General features: G+C 39.5%; 4 protein-coding genes and 2 long non-coding RNA genes across 10 annotated transcripts in view; 4 read left to right on the plus strand and 2 right to left on the minus strand.

The window, feature by feature from the left end:
- Nucleotides 1-1,357, minus strand: part of LOC103382329 (glucose-induced degradation protein 4 homolog) — a 6,170-nt gene extending 4,813 nt beyond the window's left edge. For all 3 annotated transcript variants that reach the window (XM_008315083.3, XM_025057374.1, XM_008315082.3), the window contains exon 1: nucleotides 1,012-1,357. In XM_008315083.3, the coding sequence (XP_008313305.1) occupies nucleotides 1,012-1,149 (138 nt within the window). In that variant the 5' untranslated portion in view covers nucleotides 1,150-1,357. The remainder of the gene's footprint in view (nucleotides 1-1,011) is intronic.
- On the plus strand, nucleotides 22-3,467 carry atpaf2 (ATP synthase mitochondrial F1 complex assembly factor 2). 2 transcript variants are annotated; one of them, XM_025057375.1, is made up of 9 exons: nucleotides 22-367; nucleotides 415-621; nucleotides 873-917; nucleotides 1,364-1,512; nucleotides 1,709-1,806; nucleotides 1,910-1,990; nucleotides 2,322-2,434; nucleotides 2,614-2,729; nucleotides 3,024-3,467. In XM_025057375.1, the coding sequence occupies exons 2-9, from the start codon at nucleotides 516-518 to the stop codon at nucleotides 3,159-3,161; spliced, it is 846 nt and encodes a 281-aa protein (XP_024913143.1). In that variant the 5' UTR covers nucleotides 22-367; nucleotides 415-515; the 3' UTR covers nucleotides 3,162-3,467. The 2 variants fall into 2 exon arrangements, with proteins under 2 accessions (XP_024913143.1, XP_008313308.1); XM_008315086.2 differs by having other exon boundaries at nucleotides 22-256; nucleotides 374-621.
- Nucleotides 3,468-3,817: 350 nt separating this feature from the next.
- Nucleotides 3,818-13,864, plus strand: tom1l2b (target of myb1 like 2 membrane trafficking protein b). Of its 2 annotated transcripts, XM_008315080.3 has the most exons (15): nucleotides 3,818-3,948; nucleotides 4,344-4,428; nucleotides 5,690-5,768; nucleotides 6,013-6,162; nucleotides 7,087-7,221; nucleotides 7,313-7,459; nucleotides 7,587-7,703; nucleotides 7,956-8,089; nucleotides 8,172-8,223; nucleotides 9,136-9,286; nucleotides 9,476-9,605; nucleotides 9,782-9,857; nucleotides 10,488-10,547; nucleotides 11,260-11,296; nucleotides 11,379-13,864. In XM_008315080.3, the coding sequence occupies exons 1-15, from the start codon at nucleotides 3,897-3,899 to the stop codon at nucleotides 11,525-11,527; spliced, it is 1,554 nt and encodes a 517-aa protein (XP_008313302.1). In that variant the 5' UTR covers nucleotides 3,818-3,896; the 3' UTR covers nucleotides 11,528-13,864. The 2 variants fall into 2 exon arrangements, with proteins under 2 accessions (XP_008313302.1, XP_008313303.1); XM_008315081.3 differs by lacking the exon at nucleotides 10,488-10,547.
- Nucleotides 13,865-14,437: 573 nt separating this feature from the next.
- LOC107988849 (uncharacterized) lies at nucleotides 14,438-18,725 on the plus strand. Its single transcript, XR_001760347.2, has 3 exons — nucleotides 14,438-15,901; nucleotides 16,139-16,224; nucleotides 16,792-18,725. It is a non-coding gene; the product is annotated as an uncharacterized LOC107988849 (long non-coding RNA).
- A 1,545-nt stretch (nucleotides 18,726-20,270) lies between these two features.
- Nucleotides 20,271-23,548, minus strand: foxl3 (forkhead box L3). The gene is made up of 3 exons (XM_008315079.2): nucleotides 23,420-23,548; nucleotides 21,914-22,101; nucleotides 20,271-20,808 (listed from the first exon to the last, which is right to left on the minus strand). Exons 1-3 carry the CDS (start codon nucleotides 23,523-23,525, stop codon nucleotides 20,329-20,331), a joined length of 774 nt encoding a protein of 257 aa, XP_008313301.1. The 5' UTR covers nucleotides 23,526-23,548; the 3' UTR covers nucleotides 20,271-20,328.
- Nucleotides 21,941-24,940, plus strand: LOC107988843 (uncharacterized). The gene is made up of 3 exons (XR_001760338.2): nucleotides 21,941-22,078; nucleotides 23,425-23,818; nucleotides 24,846-24,940. It is a non-coding gene; the product is annotated as an uncharacterized LOC107988843 (long non-coding RNA).
- The last annotated feature ends 41 nt before the right edge of the window (nucleotides 24,941-24,981 follow it).

Consider the following 24,981-nt stretch of genomic DNA (forward strand, 5'->3'; position numbering starts at 1 on the left):
TCCAAGCTCCAGAAAGTAAGTAGAGTCCGATGCGCCGACGTTAGCGAGCAGTACTGTGCGCTTTCATTGGTCAATGAAGTCTGGCATTAAAAGGTTCTAAAAAGAGATTGGTTACATACGCGGAAGGCTTTATGGGAGCGTGTCATTGTAGTTTATTACAAATTCTGTAACCGAGCATTGAACCGGTTTACATACTACAACTCCCAACTACCATTGGCCTTCACAACGCGATCTGTCAAGCACTAGGCTACGGAAGGTCAGACGCGTGGTTAAAAGCATTAGTTGTTGTTTTGAGGCCAAAAGAGAAATCTGTAAACGGATATTAACATCTCTTTGCTATTATATTGAATTTTTCTAAACAAAATCACGGAAGGTCAGACGCGTGGTTAAAAGCAATTTTTCTAAACAAAATCGTGCATTCAGTGAATTAACGAAGTACAGTAGCTAAATAGAGGCAGCATAGCTTCCTGTCCACTAGCTTTTATTTAGAAAAAAAAGCGAAAATTTCTACCGCAATGCTCAAGAGCCTCTTTAGACTTCAGAGTCATTGTCTCAGTAGGATAAACCCTACAGCTCAGAAGTCATGGTTTCATCTAAAATACTCCACAGCAGCGGCAGCAGGTAAGAGATTTATGCATATGCTTGCACGTGGGATCACAATGTTTGTATACCTGCCCACTTAAAGAAAACTGCGTTATTTAGTTTATTCTATTTATATATGTTTTATGTTATCCTGTATATTAAAACATGAAATTCCATTTTTATTTGTGTTTTAAATTGATTGTTCTAGCTCTAATGCTGCTAATTTGAAAAGTTGCAAAACAGCTTGTCATTGTTTACGCTGACTTGATGTTTTTTTTTTCTGTTACCAGAGAGAAAAAGGTTTTATCAAGATGTCAGCATCACTCAAGGGGAAGGTAGGTGCCAAGAATCATCTGTAACAGATGAACTGCTGCTTACAGTGGTGGGCAAAAGCCAAATCACATCCATAATGTTGCATTATGGACACACCTCTTTCAAGATTTGTGTATCTTCAACTTCTTCCTCTTTTTCATACACGTCTATCAAGATTTGTGTATCTTTAACTTCTTCCTCCTTTTCATCAATACTGTTTGTCTTTTCCGGTGAGTCAAAATTGTTAGACTCCATAATCTTAATGTTCTCCCCCTATTGCTGTCTGTATTTAAGTGGTGTCTGCTAGTTGGCTGTTGGCTGCAATAATGTAAAACTGGTTCTTTCTTCACCAGTTTGAATGTCTATCAAAGGACTAAAGCCAATCAGCAAGTTTGAATCTTCTTGTTTCTGACAGAATGGTTCTTGGCATAATTTACAACCATTTGTACTTCATGCCTGTCTTGTATAGGTGGTTTATATGAGATCAATCTAGACAGACGGAAACTGAAAACCCCTGGAGGGAAACTCTTCACTGTTCCAAATGAAGCCCTGGCTATAGCTGTGGCAACTGAGTGGGGAGCTCAAAGAGAGACACTCAAGTTCTACACCATGCACCTGGTACAAAGATCTTTGCATGAGTTATTTTTCTGAAGAGAATGTGCAGGACAGAGGCAACTAATTTGATGGAAAAATGCTGTTTGTCCATATTTTACTGTATATCTACAGTTGAATCTGCAAGTGTTTCAATAGACTTAGTTATATGTAAACTCGAACATTGATCTAATAATAGATTATTTATACAATTTGTCTGCAGACAACACTGTGCAACACAGTTTTGGACAATCCAACCCAGAGGAACGAAGAGCAGATGATCAATGCTGCACTGAAGTTCCTGGAGACTGACACTGTCTGGTAAAAGCTGCTGGGATGTGTAGAAATTTCCTGAAGCACTTGTACATAATTTCAGTTACAGATACTTGTATTTGTGGTCATAGTGTGTTTGTTTTCTGTGCAGTTACAGAGTAGATGAACCACAAGCATTGGTTGAGCTACAGATGAATGAGTGGGATCCAGTGCTGAGCTGGATTGAAAACAGGTGTTTTAAACTTTTCGTTGACAACTGAGCATTACTGTTGCAATACCATACGTACCTTTTATAACAGCACCCACATTAAAGTCAAAACCTTCACTTTTAAGCTAAGACCAGGATATGAAAAAGGTAATTTGTTGCTAATAAGAATATTTGGACTGTCACTTGGCCAAAGACAGTGTATAAGGAAAAAATAAATATATAAACCTCAAAAGCCACTAGAGGGAGCCCTGGTACTACCAGCAGTGTACCATAGTTTGGGCATCACTGTTTTAAAGTGAGGACAAGATATCATGCCTTTTGTTAACTGTATGAAATTCTCACTATTCTTTGGTAGATACAATGTTGTTATTGGCTCATCATCCAGTATTTTGGGTCCAGAGATCCCCCAAGCAACCAAAGACACATTCAGACAACACCTAAAGTCATACAACTTCTGGTCCCTCACAGGTAAGATATTTTAGGACCAGCATTGATACTTCTTAAAACCAGACCTTACATTTTTAATGTTGTGTTTTAAAGACAGCTGCTCCAAATGTTGTTGTGTTTTGTCTTTCTGTGCAGGACTGGAATATGTGATCGTTTTAAAGACAGCTGCTCCAAATGTTGTGTTTTGTCTTCCTGTGCAGGACTGGAATATGTGATCACACAGCTGAAGTCTGTCGTTCTGTCCATGGCCATGATTGACAGACACCTAAGTGTGGAACAGGCTGTGTTTCTCTCCAGACTGGAGGAAGAATATCAGGTCAGGAAGAAGGGGTTTTCACACCTACTTTTGAGTACTTATTGTTTTGTATTGCTACTGCATTTTGCAATTTTACAGCGTCACTATGCCCTAGATCTGTTATTGCTGATCTGACAATTAGAAATGGGGCTGGACTAAGATAAGGTTTTTAGTCAAATGGTAACGATAAGAGTGGAGAAAATGTACATGAGGATGGTGCAGGATGTGTATAAAGAGAGGAAGGAAAAAAAATGGTAAGGTGGGCATTCAGATTGTGACAAGACTCGACGGAACACTTTCTTTTATCCTTCACAGATTCAGAGCTGGGGAAACGTAGAGTGGGCCCACGACTATGACATGTATGAGCTAAGGGCACGGACAGCAGCCGGAGCTCTGTTTGTTCAACTGTCATCCGAGATCTCAACGGTCAAAAAAAAACTTCTGCAGGACTAAACCTACCAGAATATCCATCCTCAAACTGAAAAGACATTGATTGCAGATGATTTTAGTCATCCGGTTTGCTCTCATTAACAGCAAGCCAGCTGCCAGGAGTGACTACCCTTACAGTTAGTTTCTTCTCTGTCATCTGTGATCATTTGGCCGCTGGTAATGACTGTTTCTGGTTAATGGTAGAATCTTTATTCCATTTCCAATTTTGTGCGTATCGAGATTTCCCGAATAATAACTACCACCATTCATTGCTGACTGTTGTGTGAATGTGACTCATTTTAAATAAAATGTCACGATTGTCATAAAAAATGGGTGTAAGTCATAAATTAACTGAATTAAAGTGCAGTATGCCAAATCTTCAACAGGATATATACGAGTTAACTTTTGTTCGTTTCAGAGTAAATAGGGATAGAAAGTTAGCTGAAATTATTGTCACATACAATCCAAGCCAGGCCAGACATTTTCACAGTTCTGTCTGCCTACATTATCTCACATTAGCAGCCTTGGTCACAGTCATAAAACAGTCATTTCTGGTTCGAGGACGTCACCGTTGGTTCCTATTTATTTACAATCGCCCCAAGCGTGATGGCTGTCGTGGCTGTCCAATAGTGTTAGAGGTCGGGACTTGTGGACCAATGATGTTGTACCGAGGGCGGGCTTTATTTGACGTTTCCTCGTGTATGCTCCACCTCATCATCCTCCTCATTCCATGGACTGACTTGTTTGTTGTCGAGCAAGATGGAGTTCCTTCTAGGAAATCCTTACACTACTCCAGTGGGACACTGCATTGGTACGTAATCATAAATGTCGGGCAATTTTTAATTGTTTAATTGGAGTACTTTATCCGGAAATGCTGTTTTTTTTCAATCAATGGTCGTTTTGCAGTTGTGTTAGCATTAGCATGCTAACGTCTCTGAATGAGTTGACAACAGCTGGAAAGAAGCCGCTAGCTTCAAAAGCTAACTCGTATCTGACATTTTTGACCTATATTCAACTCCGTCATTTATTTATGTAGCTGCCAATTGCTTTGACAGAAACTGTTACTGCACTGTCTTAAAGGTTTTCTAATGATTAAGTGCGCTAAGAGCTAACCAGCCAACAGTCGTCGTCGCTCAGCTGGACTGTCACACCTGCTTTTATAGCTAATTCTCACAGCATCTTTGTGTGACATTTCTGTCTCTGTAGAAAGAGCCACAGATGGCTCCCTGCAAAGTGAAGACTGGACCCTCAACATGGAGATATGTGACATCATCAATGAAACCGAGGATGGGTGAGTTTGCAGAAAATTAAGAGATAAATCAGACTCTGCACCATTGTCCAATCGTTTGTGGTGGTTAAATTAGTTTAACGTGGGACATGGATGAATATCCAATGAGATTTTAACAGGCTACAATAGGTAAGCTGTCTTCTTCATGTATTTTTTTTTTTTTTTTTACTCTTAATCTTTCTGGTTGGAAGCGTTTACCAGTGGGAAAACTCACACAGTGGTAGTAATGTAGTGAGGGGTCAGAGGAGGGTCAGCACAGGCAGATAGACATAGTTTGAAGTGATATATTTCTTAGTAATACCTTTTTCTATCTGTCCTTCGCATGAAGTTAAAAAAAAGTGTCACCTTCCGTCCCTGGTACTGTTATGTGATAGCTTACTTTACAGTTAAACCATGTTGGAAATGTTATGCAGTAACACTATGTTAACATTGTCTTCTATTTCTGTGTTCTATTTTCATAATGCATTTCTGCAGCACATTATAACACTGTTGTTTGAGCCAGGCTCTGAATAAAGGTGGATCAAGGCAGTAGCACTTAGCTTAGCCTAGCTTTGCTTATCTCCCTGCTCCATCAACCTTGTTGAAGTTGGTGTGTGAAGTCCAGGTTTTGTTTGATTAGAAGGTTGTAAACAGGGATTTGTTGCTAAGTGCGATGCAAGTCGTCTGACTGGGACTTGTCCCAGAGGTATGAGAGGACTGTCACGCCCATTACAGCTATGCTGATGTTGGGGCACAGAAGAATAAATCAACAAAAGTTAATTATTCTCACCCTGTACCTGCCCCAGCCATGGCTTTTACCCAGAGAATGTGAGAACAACACAATCATTGGCATATGGTGAGATGTGGTAATCAGCCTGGTAATCAGCAGGCCTCTTAAAGTAACATGCAGAAATGGTCTTTAATTTGATCAGCTAAAACAGTTTTTTAAAGGTAGTTTAAAAGAAACATATTATAACTCTGCATTGTGGTCTATCTTTAGCTAACTCATCATTAAAAAAAGATGATCTTTTTATTTTCTTAGTTGGTTCTGCCTTGGCTCTGTAAAGTGGGTCATCCTTTACCTAGAAGATCGTTGGGTCACTGTCTCCAGGTCTTCGTCCATGACTAGAATGCACACCTCTGTGGCATTTGCACCTGCTTCTCTCTATAATTCTTTGGCCACAATTTGCAGATTTTATGAAGGACATTTAAAGCAATGGGAAATCCTGGTGCAGCGATGATGCTGTCAAAAAGTCAGGTTCAATGTCTACATCTGTGTGTGCAGACCAAAAGATGCCATCAGAGCAGTGAAGAAGAGACTGAATGGCAACAGGAACTACAGAGAAGTGATGTTTGCTCTAACGGTGAGTTCTTGTTCCACAGGAAAAAGGAGGTGTTTCTTCTTTTTCCAAGGTAAAATATTAAAACATTTTTTGCATTGTTGAATTCTCTCATTGCTACAAACATACAAATAAGTCACGGGTGGGCGACCACCGACTTGGTGATCCAGAACTTTCTCTCTGCTCAGTTTGGTTTGCAAAACTCACGGGTTTAAGGTTTAAAGTTTTACATCGCATGTCCTAAAGATTCCTCCTCATCTTCCCGAAGGTCCTGGAAACCTGTGTTAAGAACTGTGGACATCGATTCCACGCCTTAGTCACAAGCAGGGACTTTGTGGACGGTGTCCTCGTCAAAATCATCTCTCCGAAAAACAACCCACCAACAATCGTTCAAGACAAAGTACTTGCATTGATTCAGGTAGGATAAAGTTCAAATTAAAACTTGCATTAGCAACAAATCAGAAAGAAAGGTTAAATGTATCCAACAAAATACCATTCTCGCATATATTAATATCATAAAAGTAGGAAACAAAGCTCAAAGTTAAATTCTTCCAAAAAGCCTCCAGGATAGATTTAGGATCTGAAGGTTTAATCAGAATTGGTAAATAAAATTAACTAATTCATATACATAAACAGACATGTTTGTCTCAAATCCTGACTTATTCTAACTCTATCCAAGAGAGTGGATAAAGACTGCAGGATGCTGGGAGAGTTTGAACATTCTACTTGAAAAGACCTTGAATTTGACTTTGTTGTTAAAAACATTTCTTCTTCTTTTTCTTTCGGCTTTGTCCCTTTTTCTGGGGTTGCCACAGCAAATCATTGATTTCCATCTTTGCATTGTTAAAAACATTTGTTTTTGCATTTTTCTTCTCTATGCCTTGTTTTCATGTTTGTTTTTTTCACTGTTGGACATGGGGAGTGGACCTTGGCAGGAGTTTTTGATTTTATTGTTCAGTGTATTCAGGTTGTTTATTATTAAAAGTGCAGATGGAGGGCTTTCATCCTCTGGTACAGTGTTTCCAGTGACATCAGCTCCAGTTTCTTGCTGGTACAGCTCATGTTACATCCAAGGCTCATGTGGCTGCTCTTCTTCCCCTGAGGGGAAACATATCACCACAGTCAAGGCATGGCATCACATCAGAGAGAAGGGTTTTAGAATCCCAAGTGTTTTTGTTCTTGGAGTCGAGCAGCAGTATCATTTGTTTTACTGCTCACCTTGGAGACAAATTTAAATTATCATTGTCAAGGTCTTTTATATATTTTGACACGTTTGCATTATTTCCATTGTCTGCGCTTGCTCACTCTTATTTAATCTGTTTCTTTCCTTTGTTTTCTCCAGGCCTGGGCTGATGCGTTCAGGAGCAGTCCAGATCTCACAGGAGTGGTTCAGATCTATGAGGAAATGAAGAGAAAAGGTATCGAGTTCCCCATGTCAGACCTAGAGACCCTGTCACCTATACACACGCCGCAGAGGGTGAGGAGAACGCTGTGTCTACTGCAGCAGCTCAGAAGATGACACCCAAAGTCTGTAATAACCTGTCAGGTGTCTTGTCTGTTTCCTCCAGTCTGCATCTGCTCCCGAGGGTGACTCTACCTTACAGAAGTTCAGTACGAGCCCTCAGCCCCCACCCCAGTCTGTCCCACCAGCCTATCCTGACGCCCAGGTGCCCAACATTAATGCCTCTGGATCCATTAACCCCACAGCTGAACAGGTATAAGAACCACTCCACAAATGAGACAGTCTGACTGTCCGTCAGATCTTAACACTTTATAACATCATAATCTCAACACCAGTTTTTTTGACTCACAGCTGATAGCATTTATCTCTCTGTGATCTAGATCTGCCGTCTGCGCAGCGAGTTGGACGTTGTCCGTGGTAACACCAAGGTGATGTCGGAGATGTTGACGGAGATGGTGCCAGGTCAGGAGGACGCATCAGACTATGAGTTGTTACAGGCAAGTATTTCTCTGTTGTCCCATGTTGAAGTAGAGGTATGAGGAATGGGTCCACACCAAAGAGGGTGGTAAAGAAAAAGTTCATGCACCACTGCTAAGACGTAGCACTGACTGCTAGAGGTTAGCTTTAAAGTATACAAAGTTAACAAAGAGATGGTTTTAAGTTAGCAGAATAAAAGTGTTTCGAGGGGGGGAGGTCCATTAAATTTCTATAAATGTTTGTCTCTGTGTTTGTGTCGGTCCAAATGTCAGGAGCTGAACAGGACGTGCAGAGCGATGCAGCAGAGAATAGTGGAGCTCATTTCCTGTGTTTCCAACGAGTCTGTGACCGAGGAGCTGCTGCACGTCAACGACGACCTCAACAACATTTTCTTGCGCTACGAAAGGTGACAAACACAAGGATACAAACTCTGGATCTGGATCATCAAAAGGAGAACATGTAGTGACGGTGTCGTTGACTCTCCTCAGGTACGAGAGGTTCAGGTCTGGAAGATCTTCATCTCAGACTGTCAACAACGGGGTGAGTCTGAAACGCTCACATGCACGCTCTGTCTTTTTTTCTCTCTCTCTCTCTCTTTATCACTTCATGCTGGTCTGTCTGTTAAACTCCACTCCTGTGTGACTTTCAGCTCTGGTTATCTCTCAGTTACCTGTCAATAATTTACTTTATTCTATACAAAGACTAAATAAATCACCTGTAGAGTTAGCTGCATTTTTTAAAAAAAATGTAAAACATTAACTTGGTTGAGAGTATATATTATAAATATTGTTTTTTAAATTGTGACCCAATAATTGACTAAAGAAGTAACAATATAATTATTTTGTGTTTCACGTTCTGACCAGCAGAGGGAAACATTGCCTGTGACAATTTATTGCAAGGCCTCGTCAAAAAGTACTTTGCTAGTATTTAAATATTTATATGAATGATTGTGATCCGTCTCTTCCTTTTTCTTTTCTGTTTCTCTGTACATAAGGCAAGTATGAACATATACTACAGTTTAAATATGGCTAAATACTTCACTCGTTACTCGTGTCTCCTCACCTGTACAGTGTGATGTTATTGTCAATTATGTGAAAGATATAGAGATGTTGTGACATGACACCTAGTTTTATTTTTTATGTAATAGTGAAATTAAGATCAGGTACCACCCCACTGTGCCCCCTGTCTTCCCTCCATAACCATCATTCCTTAATGGTAGAATAGATAATTGTTCAAACTACATTTTTGGAAGGCCCTTAAAAATACTTGAATTCCCATCTGCCCTCAGTTCCAGATATTTTCATGCTGTCCCAAAGCTGAACTGTTTCTCTAGGTTTTTATATTTAGCCTCATGTCATCTTTTAGTCCTGTTTATTTAGAGAAGCAGCCTTCTCTAATCTAATCTTTAGTCTAAACTCAAACTTTCGGTGCTTCTCTGTTCTGCTGCACCAGGTCCTGAGTGAGGCTACAGATGACAACCTGATCGACCTGGGCCCGGGGTCTCCAGCAGTGGTCAGCAACGTGTCCAACACAGGCCCCACCAGTCTGATGGCAGGACCACCGCCATCTCCTGCCAGTCTGGCCTCCCGCCTGGCTGGTCTCGGTAAAAATAGTTGATTCTACAGTATGTTTTAAACAGAGCTTTCACACCAGGGTAGTTCTGGGATTTGGTTTGATTGAGAGGAAAACTATGGTTTGGTTCACTATCACACCTTCAGCAAAAAAACTAACCTTTAGACCTTACAAACGTAGTATGTTCAATGTTCTTACAAACATTTCTCATCTTTTCCAGACGTGGGTTCAGACAGTGTGAGCAGCACGTTGAGTTCTCTGAACACCTGTAAGCCTGCGGCGCCTCCACAGGACGACTTTGATGTCTTCGCCCAGACCAGGACCGGAGTCGTGTCTGAACCACTTAAGACGTAAGAACAGACCTGGAGACCTATGGTCTTTAGTACCAGGAAGCAAAGAAACCTACGCCCTCCTGTGGACAGACTGGGGATGTGTTCTCACTGCTCTTCTCCTTCATTTAATTGTATTATTATTTTTTTAACCTTTGCCCTGATTTTGGCATAAAACCTCATCTGTTGTGTCTCAGTTCCACTGCAGGAGAAAGCAAAGCCAACAGTAGCGCCCCCCCCACCCTGGACGTGCAACAGCCCACAGCAGGAGGGGTGAGTGTCGGTGACAGGTCTCTCATTTTGACCGAAAAAAAAAAATTTAATTAATATGGTCATATATATATATAATTAAATAATATGAAGTCAATTATGCAGATGTTTTCATGTGAAACAAGGAAATTCGTCCTCCACCACAAGGCCACCTCCTCCTCATTCTCCTCTTCCTCCAACCCATTGGTTGGGTTGAAGGTGTTGAATTAGTTGAATAAACTAATTTCCTTTTGTTTTGACAGACACAATGCTCTTTGTCTTTAGTGCTGTGACCAGTGAAGAAAGAGTAACAGAATGCTTAATCACTTAGCAGATTTTCATTATTTATTGACTACAGTTCCTCACATGTTTAACCTAAAAAGGCAGATAGTGTTGATTATCTTTCCTGTGATACTTCACTCACTGACTTTAGACTGTATAATATAATGTAATGTGATATAGACTGTCAGTGATAAACTTCCCTCCATGAATGTCCCAACTTGATTCACATCAACATCATGCTCTTTTTTGATTTTCTTTTTCTTTTCCTTGTTGCCTCAGTTTTTGCTTAAGTGAGTTCATCTAAGTCACATTTTCTGTTTTGTTTGGGGATTTGTTTTTGTTTTTTTTTCCTGTTGTGCCGCGGCCCTGTAGATTGCCGGCGGTCAGTCCTCTGTCATGGATGACATAGAGGAGTGGCTGAGTACTGATGTGGTGAGAACATCATCATTCTTTGGTTTTTGTTTCTGCCTGCACTTTTCTTTACCCCTCTTCAGTTGCACCCATGTAGTTCCTCTGACACAGTAACACACAAATGCATTTCCTCACCCTCTGATCAAAGTCAGTCTGACTTCTACTCCATGTTAAAATGACTAACCAATCACCTGGTCAGGACAGGAACCTGTGAAGTGAGCCTAAGGTTAAGCAGCACTTTTGTGTCATTTTCTGCTCTCTGCTTAAGAAGCAGGAGCGCCAAATAATCAACATCCTGTTTCTCAACCCACGAGGCGCCACTCACTTTATCAGAGAAGAATGTCTGATGTTATAAGAGTCCATAAGTTTAACTCCTCATAGGATTGAAATGCTGAAGTCAGCTTCACTTCTGTAATGTTGGTGATGCCCAGCGTTTTCCTTCATCAATGTGGCAAGACCTGCTGCTCACTTCACTGGTTCTTCCTGATGGTTTGGAGATAATTGGGACAGTGTGGGGGTGGTTTGTATTATTTGACTGCTCAATATTATGATGTGACAATTCTGAGCCAGTTGTTTCTTGATTTGTGTCTGAACTCTGACTGGTGAAAAAGAAACTGGGTTGCTGTTGAATGAGGTTTGAATATGACATTTTGGAGATTTTTCTGGGTTCATGGTTGTGGGCTCTAAAAATGATCAGGCCCCAGACATCACATGTCTTCTTTCCCGTCTATAGAAAGGAGATGAAGGAGAGGAAGGTGTGACAAGTGAAGGTAGGACGGAGCTCAGGCTGGGGTTCAGTTTTACAGCTCCACACTCTCACAGTCTCTTATTTGATCATCCGTTTGCTTCCAGAGTTCGACAAGTTCCTGGAGGAGAGAGCCAAAGCTGCAGAGATGGTCCCCACTCTACCGTCGCCCCCCACTGGTGAACCAGGTGCAGCGCAGGGAACTCCCAGCCGTCAAAAGGCAGACAGGCCGGGGGACAATCTGTTTGCCATGTAGACTGTTTGTTTCTTCTCCACCTCGTCATCATCATCATCATCATCACCACCACCATCACCAGTCTGAGTCAGACTGAGCCGAGGTGTAAACTCATCTTTCTTCAGTTTATTTTACACTACGTCATTCTACACTGTCATTCACACTACCCTTTATTTGAGTGAAAGCCTGTGAGACGACAAACAGAAGAAAAAGACAGAAAAGCAAATACAATTCTGAGATTAGTTCAAGTGTGATTACGATTGATGGTTAAAGTTATGAGATGAAAAATATATAGTTTATCAGATAAACTGATGTGTTAATAACATAATTATGTAAAATCAGGTTACTGTTAGATTTAATAATTGAAAATGAAGAGGTAACTGTCACAGCATTGCTAAAAAGTAGAAATTATAAAATAGATCAAATTCACAATGTCTAATTTAGGATGTGGCATGAACTAGAATTATCAAATGTTAAAAAGTCAAAGTTTAGTTTTTATCTTCTAGTTTCTAGCACATAATTACAAATAATCCTGAGATTTTTTATTCTTTTCGTACTGAACCTGGATGGGTTTTTTTCTAGTATTAAAAATAGAATTAAAGAAACAAATATATGGTTGGTAAGAGAACAAAACAAATGTAGCCTGATTGAGTCGCTGCTCCTCATTCTCAGATAAGAGTTGGTGCTGACGCAAAGGTTTAATCTGGATTCTTTGAGGGTTTGTTTGAAGAACAAACTGAATTGCTGTGTGAACCTGCGCTGTTCTAAGTCAGAGTTCTAACTGTACAGTGTGTAAATGACCAGAGTGTAGACTTTATGAGTTGGTCTGTATATTTAAGCTCCCGTCTGTATAAAAAAGAGATTTTGATTTAATGTAGATTTTTGCATTTGCAGCTGCTTTGAAAATGTACCTCAGAGAGTACTGCGTATAAAACGAAACAAATAACTCTAAATGAATTAACTGAGAAACTAGATGAAGGGAATTCAGTTTTTATTTGTGGTTATGTGCGGTTTGTTTGGTAAGAATCTTTGTTACCAAACCTAATCTGACCACAAATGTTGTAGATTTAACTTTTATCAGATTAAAAAAACATCAGATTTACAAAAAAGATGTTGGCTGACATTGTAGGTTCTGCTGTGTGGCTCAGATGAATGGAGCCTAGTCAATGCTGTAGACGTTTATTTACAGTTGTGTTTTTCTGCAGATGAATGTGTTTGAAAAAAGCAGAAAAGTTTATTTTAAAGCAGAAACAGAAGGTTGTCTTCTCTTAAAAGGGACAGAAGAAGACATAGAAGAAGAAGAAATCATGGATTTAAATGAGAGTAATCTGTAGGGATTATCGCGGCACTACAAACAGTTTGAACATTACTGCGGTGCATTTTTCTTTATCTTCTCTTCTTTTTTTTACTTTCTAAGCACCGACACCGCAAAAGGTCTGACCTTTCAACGCGACATTTGTTGTTTAGAAATGAGCTGGCAGCAGACAACGCTCTGCAAATGAGACATTTTTATTCCACAACAACAACAAGTGCAACACATTACACAATCATTTGATATGATTTCAAGGGGGAAAATGTTCTAGGTAAAGTATTTAGAGCCCTGAGTAAAGATTATAAGAAAGTAATTGAGAAAAGTTCTTACCTTCAGTACCAGTGCATGTACTGATGGAACTGCTGCTGAGTTGAACAGAACAAGCAAACCCTCAGTCTCTGTTGTCTGAATAATCTCCATCTTTACATCACTTTAACCATTTTATGTCCGTTATGACCAAACCTCATTGGAAGAAAATCCTTTTTTTTGTCCTCAGACCAGATTGTTGTTTGGTTTTTGTTGATGTTCTGTACATTTCTGCTGACTGTCCTGCTGCTGAATCTGTCCATGAATCTGTTGAATGATCGTCAGCTGTTTGTAGCTACAACACAATCAAAGCATCAGAAGTTAATGGCGACTTTTCGCTGTTAGACTCACACACGGGTGAATGTGTGGCTAACTCTCCGCAGAGAGATACGGGAAAGGAAAATATTCCTGTGTGTGTTTTGTTTCGCTGTTTGTATTTCTCTCTCTCTCTGTGTTTGTGTTTTCAGCTCTGATGTTTTTTTTTTCTCTGTCGAGACTCTGTCCTCACACAGCCCTGGTTTGATTCCCTACTGTTTGTAGCTGCATCTACAGTCAGCTCTGTGTTTGCTACAGAAGAAGAAGAAGAAACTTCAGCGTTTCTCTGTTGTTTTTTGATTTTATTTTAGTCTACAACGTGCAAAAAGTCAACTCTGCTGTCGCTGCATCATTATTTTCCTCTTTGTGTTGTTTCTTTTTTGACTCCTGCATGAACTTTAATTAAACATAAGCAAGTGTGAAAATGCCACTCCTCCTTATTACACCACCTATACAGTGGTTACGTCAGCTATTATTTTCAAATGATTTATTAGATTTAAACATAACATTATTTTTAACATAATAATTCATTTTTATTTACATTAGACATTCAGAAATAATATTTTATCCCTAATATGTTCTCTCTTTATTGTAATTGTGAAGTGTGCCACACGGTGGATCGTCGTTATGTTGACTTTAGTTTCCAGCCTCATCAGCTCAGGACCAATCAGCTCACAGGATTAATTCAAGGACCTGTCGCATACACACATCACCTGTAGCACATCTGCAACCAATCGCATTGATACACACACACACATACACACAAATGACAGCAAGCATTAGGATTGATCCCAAGGGTCAATTGTTACTGTTACAAAAGAAATAGAAAATAAAAAATGTATTAGACAAATGGAGACATTTTTTGTCATATATAAAATTTAACACTTTAAAAGAAATGGCATTTAATGAATATGTATATAGATATAATTTAATAAAGTTAGTTGCAGATGTTATGTCAAATAATCTGAATTTGAAGAACACTATCCACCACGACACAATCAAAGCATCAGAAGTTAATGGCGACTTTTCGCTGTTAGACTCACACACGGGTGAATGTGTGGCTAACTCTCCGCAGAGAGATACGGGAAAGGAAAATATTCCTGTGTGTGTTTTGTTTCGCTGTTTGTATTTCTCTCTCTCTCTGTGTTTGTGTTTTCAGCTCTGATGTTTTTTTTTTCTCTGTCGAGACTCTGTCCTCACACAGCCCTGGTTTGATTCCCTACTGTTTGTAGCTGCATCTACAGTCAGCTCTGTGTTTGCTACAGAAGAAGAAGAAGAAACTTCAGCGTTTCTCTGTTGTTTTTTGATTTTATTTTAGTCTACAACGTGCAAAAAGTCAACTCTGCTGTCGCTGCATCATTATTTTCCTCTTTGTGTTGTTTCTTTTTTGACTCCTGCATGAACTTTAATTAAACATAAGCAAGTGTGAAAATGCCACTCCTCCTTATTACACCACCTATACAGTGGTTACGTCAGCTATTATTTTCAAATGATTTATTAGATTTAAACATAACATTATTTTTAACATAATAATTCATTTTTATTTACATTAGACATTCAGAAATAATATTTTATCCCTAATATGTTCTCTCTTTATTGTAATTGTGAAGTGTGCCACACGGTGGATCGTCGTTATGTTGACTTTAGTTTCCAGCCTCATCAGCTCAGGACCAATCAGCTCACAGGATTAATTCAAGGACCTGTCGCATACACACATCACCTGTAGCACATCTGCAACCAATCGCATTGATACACACACACACATACACACAAATGACAGCAAGCATTAGGATTGATCCCAAGGGTCAATTGTTACTGTTACAAAAGAAATAGAAAATAAAAAATGTATTAGACAAATGGAGACATTTTTTGTCATATATAAAATTTAACACTTTAAAAGAAATGGCATTTAATGAATATGTATATAGATATAATTTAATAAAGTTAGTTGCAAATGTTATGTCAAATAATCTGAATTTGAAGAACACTATCCACCACGAGGCCTCCTCCTCCTGATCCTCCTCCTCTTATTTCTCCTCCTCCTCTTTTACCTCACTCCTGCACATTCCAGCTCCTGGACTTTCTCTTCAGATGTTAATCACACAGTTTGACCTACAGTAACCTCCTTTCATTCTACTGTAGCCCCTTTCCTCCTCGTTTCCCTCTCTCTCTCCCTCTCTCTCTCTCTCTCTGGAGGCCCCTACTCAGGCCCCACACTCAGGGGCTTCCCCATTGGTCGCTGGGAATCGCCTCATCCCGCAGCGTGGCCCCTCGCATTCTGCTTCAGTCACTGGAGCGTTTTCCCGGTCATAAAAGAAAGAGGGGTGTGTCCAGACCCTCCCTCTGTGGACTGGACCGGACTGGACCCCAGAACTGCAGCAGGAGTAGAAGGAGGACCTGGTCTGGTCTGACTCAACATGGACCACATGGGACTGACTGAACATCCTGATTTGACGTCAAAGGTCAGTGCACATTTGAAACAGTTTGAAGTTTGAACAGTGAAGGAACTCAATGCTTTTATGGAGGATTTTTTTTATACAAAAACAAAATTGGCACCTTTATGGAAAATAGGCCGTATATTTATCTGTTGGCAGGTTTTTAAACTGTGATGTGGTGAAACAGATGAACACATTTTTTAATTTTTTTAATTTCAAACATAATGTAATGTGACTAAATCCTCAGAAGCCTTTCTCCTGCAGATTCCTGAGTCTGTGTTGGAAGAAGAACAGACACACGGAGGATCCACGTTTCCTGACTGATGCTGAAGGGACAGAGAGACAAAGAGGTGAGGCGGGACTGGTGTTACGCTCCAGGACTATGTAGAACTAAATACAGTGTGATGAAGAACAAGAAACTGCAGTTTTTCAAGATACCAATCCTTCAAATTCAACAAGAATCACCACAGAAACCTGATCCTGGATCGGCCGTCAACCACACGTGCATCCATGAGGAAAGTGATGTTGGTCAGTGCTGTTGTGCATTGTAGTTGCATTGCATGTCAGAATAGCTCAGTGCAATGGATCTGCTGTGCAACACAGACCTCGACCTCTTGACCTCTCAGTGTTAACCAGCAGGAGGGAAATCATGTTTATTGTTGAAACAGTTGAATTAATAATAATTATATGTTTGATTAAAAATAATTATTTGTTTAAAACCTCAACTCTACAGGTTGCTCGGAGTGTAATACTGTGTTTGAAGTGTTTTGATATGTAATTTGGAATAAAGATTTGTTGTGTTTATCCCAGACTGGTTCAAACAGTTTTCTGGTGAATTTCTTCTCTGGTATTTTAACTTCTGAAAGTTCCGTTAATAACTTCTCATTATTAACGGCCTGTTTTCCATTTTCTTTCAGAAAAAAAAAAAGTTTGATTTTATCCCGCGTTCCCGTTCTTGTTCCTGGGAGGGATACAGCTCCATCCCTCCGTCCTGTCTTCTCTCCGTCCACCCGTCCAAATGTAAACATGTCCTCCAACTTGCATTGATTGACATGCTGTGTTGATTTTCTCATTACTGACACACACACACACTGGAAGCCATTTAAAGTAATGGTATATTCCAGCAGTGTTCACGAGAGCAGGGGCTTCACCTGCAGCTGCTCCGGCACCACATGTCAAAGCTGAGAGTCAGATGTTTGTTCAAGTCCTGATTTAATTTCACTGATCAGCTCACAGACGTCTGACAGATCGTCTGGAAAAAAAAAGCAGAAACCAGTTCAAACCAGCACAAGTTATTTCAATGACGTCACGGTCAGGCCGGCAGCCCACAGTTGGACAACAGATATGAACAAAATAGGTTTATCTGGTCTAATATTGGGCCAGAACCACATGTGGGCCAAAAATGCCTGGGTTTTTGTTTTGTACGTAGCCACAGTATTCACAGAACCCATGTGACCCATTCCAGGACCAGAACTGTTTGTTCTACGTGGGTATTTACCCCGCCTACAGCCCAAGGTCAGTCGTAGTCACAAAACAAGCAGCTGTAGATTAAATGACCTATTTGTGTTTATGATTTATATTATATGAAGGTTGCAGATCACTGATTTCGCACAATTCCCTCTTCCATCACCTGCACTGATGCTGTTTTTGTTTTCGCCCCTGAGCTGCTCATTTGAACTGCTGGTGTGTGCGGCATAATGAAACTAAAACAAATCAGATGAAGTCAGATGAAATGTGACTGCGTGTTTTTAATAATTACATGTTGAAGACGGTGGTGGAGAGAAGCATTAGAGGAATTTAATGGGTTTCAATGGAGGCCGTTCAACAGGACACTGTGCCAGTAGCTACAACTGGGAGAAGGAAGAGACTCCACCTTTCTGTTCAACTGCCATTCAGAAAATTAAACCTACAGCACAGCAAATTCCCAGTCATGGGAAAGTTTAGGACTGGGTCACATCCTGCTTCTTTTAATAGTGGACTTTGTCCTTTTTTCTGTGATTTGTACACAATGAAAAATGTAGCCCACAGTTTCAAACATGACATGCTCTGACCAGTGGCCTGTTTGCTGTAAGGCAAGATCACTAACCACTTGTCCACAACGTGCTCCTCCCCTCATTAAATAAAAACCCAATTAGTTTTTTTGAAAATAATTTTTGAATAATTCACCTATCCATGTATGTTTTTACCTGAAGAACCCCCCCAACACACACACATACACACTCCATGACCAGAGATCAAACCAGTGACATGTGACCCCCCTGCTGTAAGGCAGTGGTACTAACCCCTCGTCCACTCTATAATAATGTTGTTATTTTAACCAGTAAAGTCCTTTTATTCCACTCCCACCCTCTGCCTACATTTTGCAAATTTTCCCACTGACCTTTCGGAAAGCTGATTGACTGACACTTAAATTCTAATCCAGTCAGTCCTTGTTACAACATTTACACACCTACAAAAAGGGAGGGACGCCCGACGCTGCCCAACGTTTCCCAACATTTCCTCCCTGTACAACAACAGAGATCAATCATGGTTCCGCTGAAGGGACATTTTTCAATTTAACCTTTATATTATGTCTTGACTACATCAGAGGAGTTTCGACACACTTAACATGAGTGGCATTTAATATAGCATAACACTTGCAAGGTGAGGCCGGAATGTGACCCTATTTAAATATAGATGGGAGGGGGCCTGCCTATGAGGCTGAGAGGCAGCTGCAGCGCCGCACCTCCCCCTACACATACACACAATTATAATTAAACACACCTTATGCCTCCTTTGCAAATGCCCCTCATCGATCTGCAGGTTTTTAACATTCATGTGTGAACTGCCCCGCAGCAAACGCAGTCTACGTTTATGGATCAGCAAGTTTCCATTAACAAAGTTGTTGATGTTGAATAGCAGCGATGCTGCTGCTACTGCTGCTGCTGCTGCTGCTGCTGCTGCCAGCTCCACCATGCTGTGGATATATTTGGGTAAATTAACTCTGCATAAAGTACTGTGAGGCTTCAGGCTCTTTGGAGGCAGCTACAGAGAAGGCCAAAAGAAAACAACGGTGACGGCTCCTAAACAAAACAGTAGCTACACGTCTGCGTCAGAAAAAAAAAAAGAGCTTCCAAGTTAAAAATCTCACAACAGACGATGGTGAAATGCTCCTGGAACACCCGTGTGGAAATGCATGTGGAAATCCTCTGTCTTTATTATGTTATTGTTAACATTATTCCTCTAAATAACTGCAAGTGAGTTCATTAATGATAGCTGAACCATATAAAATGCTATTATTGGTTTAGTATACTATGTGCAGGGGGAAACAGCTGTAAAGAAGCTAGCTAAAATTAAGTTACTGTAAAGCTAAATTTCAGATGAAAATGATCTAAAGTAAGACAAAGTAGCTAAAAAAATAGTTTGATAGAAAGAACGAGTTCTATGTCACAAAGCTTAGGCTAAGCTAAAAGTAAAACATTCATTTGAGGAAAATAATAATTTTGTGTATTTTGGGGAGAACTGACTCAATAAGTTCAAAATATGTTCAAACAATAATCTCAAATTTCCAATATTTTTAAAGACAACATGTTTGGCTACTGCTGCTGCTACTGCTGCTGCTGCTGCTGCTGCCAGCTCCACCATGCTGTGGATATATTTGGGTAAATTAACTCTGCATAAAGTACTGTGAGGCTTCAGGCTCTTTGGAGGCAGCTACAGAGAAGGCCAAAAGAAAACAACGGTGACGGCTCCTAAACAAAACAGTAGCTACACGTCTGCGTCAGAAAAAAAAAAAGAGCTTCCAAGTTAAAAATCTCACAACAGACGATGGTGAAATGCTCCTGGAACACCCGTGTGGAAATGCATGTGGAAATCCTCTGTCTTTATTATGTTATTGTTAACATTATTCCTCTAAATAACTGCAAGTGAGTTCATTAATGATAGCTGAACCATATAAAATGCTATTATTGGTTTAGTATACTATGTGCAGGGGGAAACAGCTGTAAAGAAGCTAGCTAAAATTAAGTTACTGTAAAGCTAAATTTCAGATGAAAATGATCTAAAGTAAGACAAAGTAGCTAAAAAAATAGTTTGATAGAAAGAACGAGTTCTATGTCACAAAGCTTAGGCTAAGCTAAAAGTAAAACATTCATTTGAGGAAAATAATAATTTTGTGTATTTTGGGGAGAACTGACTCAATAAGTTCAAAATATGTTCAAACAATAATCTCAAATTTCCAATATTTTTAAAGACAACATGTTTGTATTTCTCACAGCTTCTGTTTACATGTTTATAATGAAACAATGTCGCTGTCATCACTGCAGACACACACGTCACAAACAGCACAATGACAACATGAACACTGTACTGTCACTTTATAGATACTGTTAAGCATTGTTTTTTTGTTCTTTTCTTCTTTTTTAAAGTGACTTAAACTCCTTCAGTCTGTTATTCCATCTCTCCTCAGACACTTCTCACAGAGTCCAGAAGTGCAGGTTCAGGTGTGGTGACTCCAGGACATGTATGGGTGGCGCTGTAGGTCCAATATGTGGCGACCTGAAGCCAGTCAGAGGCGGGTCTGGTGTGGACAGGATGTAGTCAATGCTAAACTTGATCTCAGACTCTGGTTTCCCCTGCTGAGGAGGGTTTGGTTGGAGCAGGTGGTGGTGGTGGGGGTGACTCTGCTGTGGACCGGGCCGGGGTCTGTCAGGGTTCAGAGGGCACAGGGTGGACTCAGATTCTGGGTGACAGGTTGTAGGAGCGTGTCGATTGGCGTTGCTTTCCAGAGCGTGGAACGGTGTCTCTGCTGAGTCTCGGAGACTGATTTTCATGTTCCTCCTGCGTCGGCGTCGCCGGAAGTTTCCGTTTTCAAACAGGTCGAGCATTGATTCACAGCCAGTGGCAAAAGTCCAGAAGTTTCCTTTTCCCTTCTCATTACCTTCTGTCCTTGGAACCTGGGAATAATGTTGAAATTAGAAAATATACAGGATTGTGTACAAAATATTGAGAAGGTTACATTGTCTAATGGAAGTAGTAGGACTGTCAGTTGACTATAATATATATAATTAATCAGAATTCATACTTAACAATTGTCCTTGTCTATAGTAAACTCACAGATAAGTGTAAATTAATCTCACATTTTCTATCCTTTCCACATGTACCTGAAGAAATATATATATATAAATAATATATATATATATATTTAATCCCCTTATTTACTTTTTTTTTCAACAAATTTTATTGTCATGTCAACATTTCAAAACATGCAAAAATATAGTACAGAATATTCTTCACAATAATCTCATTAAAGTGAGTCAAAAATATTGCAGTAAATTGGGATTCCATCATTTCCCATAATGCTTTGTGGTTCGTTAAAAATGTTGAAACATGGATTACAGTCGGTTTCTAATTTTTTAATTTCTATGGTTTCATAGTGTAGCGGTTAGCGTGTTTGCTTTGAAAGCAAAGAGTCATGGGTTCGTATCCCAGATGAACAACATACTTGGCAGCTGCCTGTTGTAGCAGCTCTGCTATTCTCGAAGTTCCCAAATATGGGACCAATAGAGTTTATTATTATTATTATTAGACTCCAATGTATGAAAAGGAGCAGTACCACGTGCTATCGTGGGGGCAGTGTTGCGCAGTATATTTAATGTGCGTGCATAAGAGTAGCAGTAAGGAAGAAGACAACGACAGAAATAGTCGAACAGAGAGAATAATTTTCCGTCCATATCCTGTAATTCCCAGCTTTGTCTCTGTTTTGACTCTTTCGAAGCAGGAAGTTTATCGCCACATTCCTTCCGCTTTATTATTTTCTGAGAAACGTCGGGTTCGTAACTGAACTAATCACTGCTTCATTGGAGTTCTCCTACTGTAACAACCATTCTAAACAAAACGCACATTGGGAATTTTGTGTACAGTGAACGTGACGTTTGTATTTTCGTAGTATATTCGTACGTGAAGGGAGGAAAAAAAACGAGACTATAATGGTTAACACAGTTCAGGTGTCATTTCAGTGACGTCATTTCCCGGCATGCCCCGGTGCGGCCGCGTGTGTACCTTGATGAAGCAGCTGTTGAGAGACAGGTTGTGTCTTATGGAGTTCTGCCAGGCTCTCTGGTTGGAGCGATAGTAAGGAAACCTCTTCATGATGAACTCGTAGATCCCAGAAAGAGTCACCCGCTGATCTGGACTCTGCTGGATGGCCATGGCTATCAGAGCGATGTAACTGACACACACACACACACACACAGATTCTTCAAGTTCTAATTTGACCGTACGCACTGATCGGTAATATGTGTATTTTCCCTTTAATTTTTATCTTAATTGTACTAAAAAATATAGAATATATGTCGTAAACTCAAACTCAATTTGATGAAGACTCTGAAAATGTGAAGAAAAGTCGTTTTTGCACAGAATAATTTTACACAATAAGATTTGTCATTTATACAATTAATTGTACAATAACATATAAAAGTATATATTTGATTAATTTAACATATAAACAGCGAGGATTAATAATAAACAAAAAGTTTTCTGTTAATAAAGTCACCAATAAATATAATACATTCATTAGATCACATTATTAAGCAGACATTAAAGTGATGTATTAAAATGATACAATTATAATACATTTACAACAAAACTAATTTCTAAAGTAATACAGAATGTATGTGAATTACAACATGAAATAAACTGTCAATTAAAATAAAATAAAATTCCTGTTAAAATTATGTTTAAAACAATAGTAGAAAAAATTAAAGAAATTAGAAAATTACAGAAAATTACAAAAGACATTGAGTTTGAGTTTGGAAATGTTCCATTTCCTTCTTTGGGTTAAGTTATTCACCTTTTCCAGTGATAAGGAAATATATATTTTTAAAATTTATATTAATATAGGAGATATATACTTTTTAATTGTGATTTTTTAGCATGATAAAAAACATGTAAAATTAGTTGTTGCTGTAATTATTTATATATTTAAAACATGAAAATATTTAATTTTGGTGAAATAAAAAGGAAAATATAACACAAAAATCTGACATTGTGACTAAAACTGTCAGAATTATGTAAATCAGACTACATTAAATATTTGTTTTTGTATCAATCAATTATGTATTGATGACCATGAGTGGATACGTTACTATCAAATATTATTATAAAAAAATAAGAATAATTATACATTTCAATAAACATTTTGTTTCTTTTTTCAGAAAAAAAAAATGTAATAGTTCATTTTGTAAAACTCTGGAGAAACATTCTTCTCCTCAGCCGTTAGCTTCTCTTCCACAGGTTTTGAAATATTTGTACATTTTCAAATTTTAAGTCATAAAAATGTAAACAGATAATTAGAAATGCACTATAAAATATACCATAAAATATTTTGATACAAGTTTATTATTATTTATAGTTATAGTTATTATAGTTTTATTATTTTTGGATCCAAGTTTGTTACTAGAAAATCCTCACACTGTTAAAAACAGAGTGAGAAATAATAATGTTGTATATATCAATAATAGGAATAAAAAAAAATAGAAAATCAACTTTAAAACTGTCCGTCTCACCTGTAGGCAGGTCTGCACATCTTCTTGTCGTCGTCGGTGCTGGATGAAGGATAACCGTCTCCATCGTAGTTGAAGCAGTTGAAGGGATAGTGAGCGTTGTCAAACATGTCTGCTCTTGGAGGACACTCATGTATTTACTGGACTGAATGTTGTGTACGTCTCCTCCGTGGCCTGGTGCGGCAGCAGCAGCAGAAACTCCTGCTGTGTGTCCTGCTGCTCTGCTCTGCCTCCATGCTCTGCTCAGATGACTCTCACTGGGCGCTGAGCTGGTGATGATGAAGGTGGTGATGAAGACGGAAGCTCCTCCTCCTGTCCCGGCTGCTCTCCAGGAAGTGTCTGGAGGTCTCCACGGTCTGGAGGAACACCTCCCTGCTTCAGTCATTTGTGAACCACAGCCCTGGTCCGTGCACGTTTGGGATTTTGTCTGATTCAACATCTTATCTGGTGACGGTCATGTCCATGTCACTTTAATGTTCTTGACCTTTGACCTGGTTCTGAGAAAAAGACTTGCATGTATTTTCACCATTTGGTAGGTCGTGTTCCTGTCCATCCAGTCTACACTGTGGCAAAAGAAAAAAACAACACATATAAATATATACACCACACCATCTATATACTGTAGGTATGGGCTTGTTGTAATGTTCCACACATCTTAGTAGTAGTGGGTTGGTTTCCACACTAACTTGTGTGTTGGCAGACAGTGACACCTGCATTATGAAGTACTTTGTATGGTCACATCAGTACAGACTATTACACTTTACAGTATGTTAACTGTCTTTTTTTAAATAACTGTAGCTACAGTATTAATGATGGACTTACACATATTGAACTTTCTTGGGTTAAACGTGTGTAAAGAATCGTCAGGAGAGCAGACTCCACCCAGAGATCCACCAAGGTTAGTTAGTGGCAGAGTAAAATATCTATTAGTAACATTTATGATCTTTTTAAATCCCTTCATCCTTATTAAGGAGGATAAGAATAATGGTTGTCATAGAGACGGTCACCTGTACTTTACACATTTTTACGCAATTTTTTTTCTGTTTTTTTTTAAATAAGTTTTATGTGCATTTGAGCTGGACAAACTCCTCCTCCTCGTCCTCCTCCTGCTCCTGCCGTAGGATGTTCTGGGTGGTCTGCTGCATTCAAAGACCTCCTTAATGTTTTATTTTGCTTCTTTTTTAATGGCCTAATCATTGTAACTGTACTTAAAACAGCCGACCCCCAAACCAACAAACAAGATCCTTTTCCATCTTTATTTTCTTTTTCTCTTTGTCAGTGTGTGTGTGTGTGTGTCTGCGTGTGCGTGTGTCCACTCCGGCAGACATTTAGTCAACAACGGGAAGTTTTGTAGATTTTATCTAAAATGCTCTTTAATGGCCATAAATTGTTTCCGTGTCTATAAAACAGGGGGTGTGTGTCTTTTAAAGGGATCTTTACAGGGCACTTGAAGGTCTCCCGTGAGGCGACAGAGGCCGGGAAAACAGCCCCCAGCCGTGACAGGACTCTGTGGGTGGCCCTGCTGCTGCTGCCGATGCCGCTGCAGCTGCCGCCGGTGTGGCGGAG

This window comes from Cynoglossus semilaevis, chromosome 8 (genome assembly GCF_000523025.1).
Source record: "Cynoglossus semilaevis isolate Cse_v1.0 chromosome 8, Cse_v1.0, whole genome shotgun sequence".
In the NCBI taxonomy this organism is placed as follows: Eukaryota; Metazoa; Chordata; class Actinopteri; order Pleuronectiformes; family Cynoglossidae; genus Cynoglossus; species Cynoglossus semilaevis.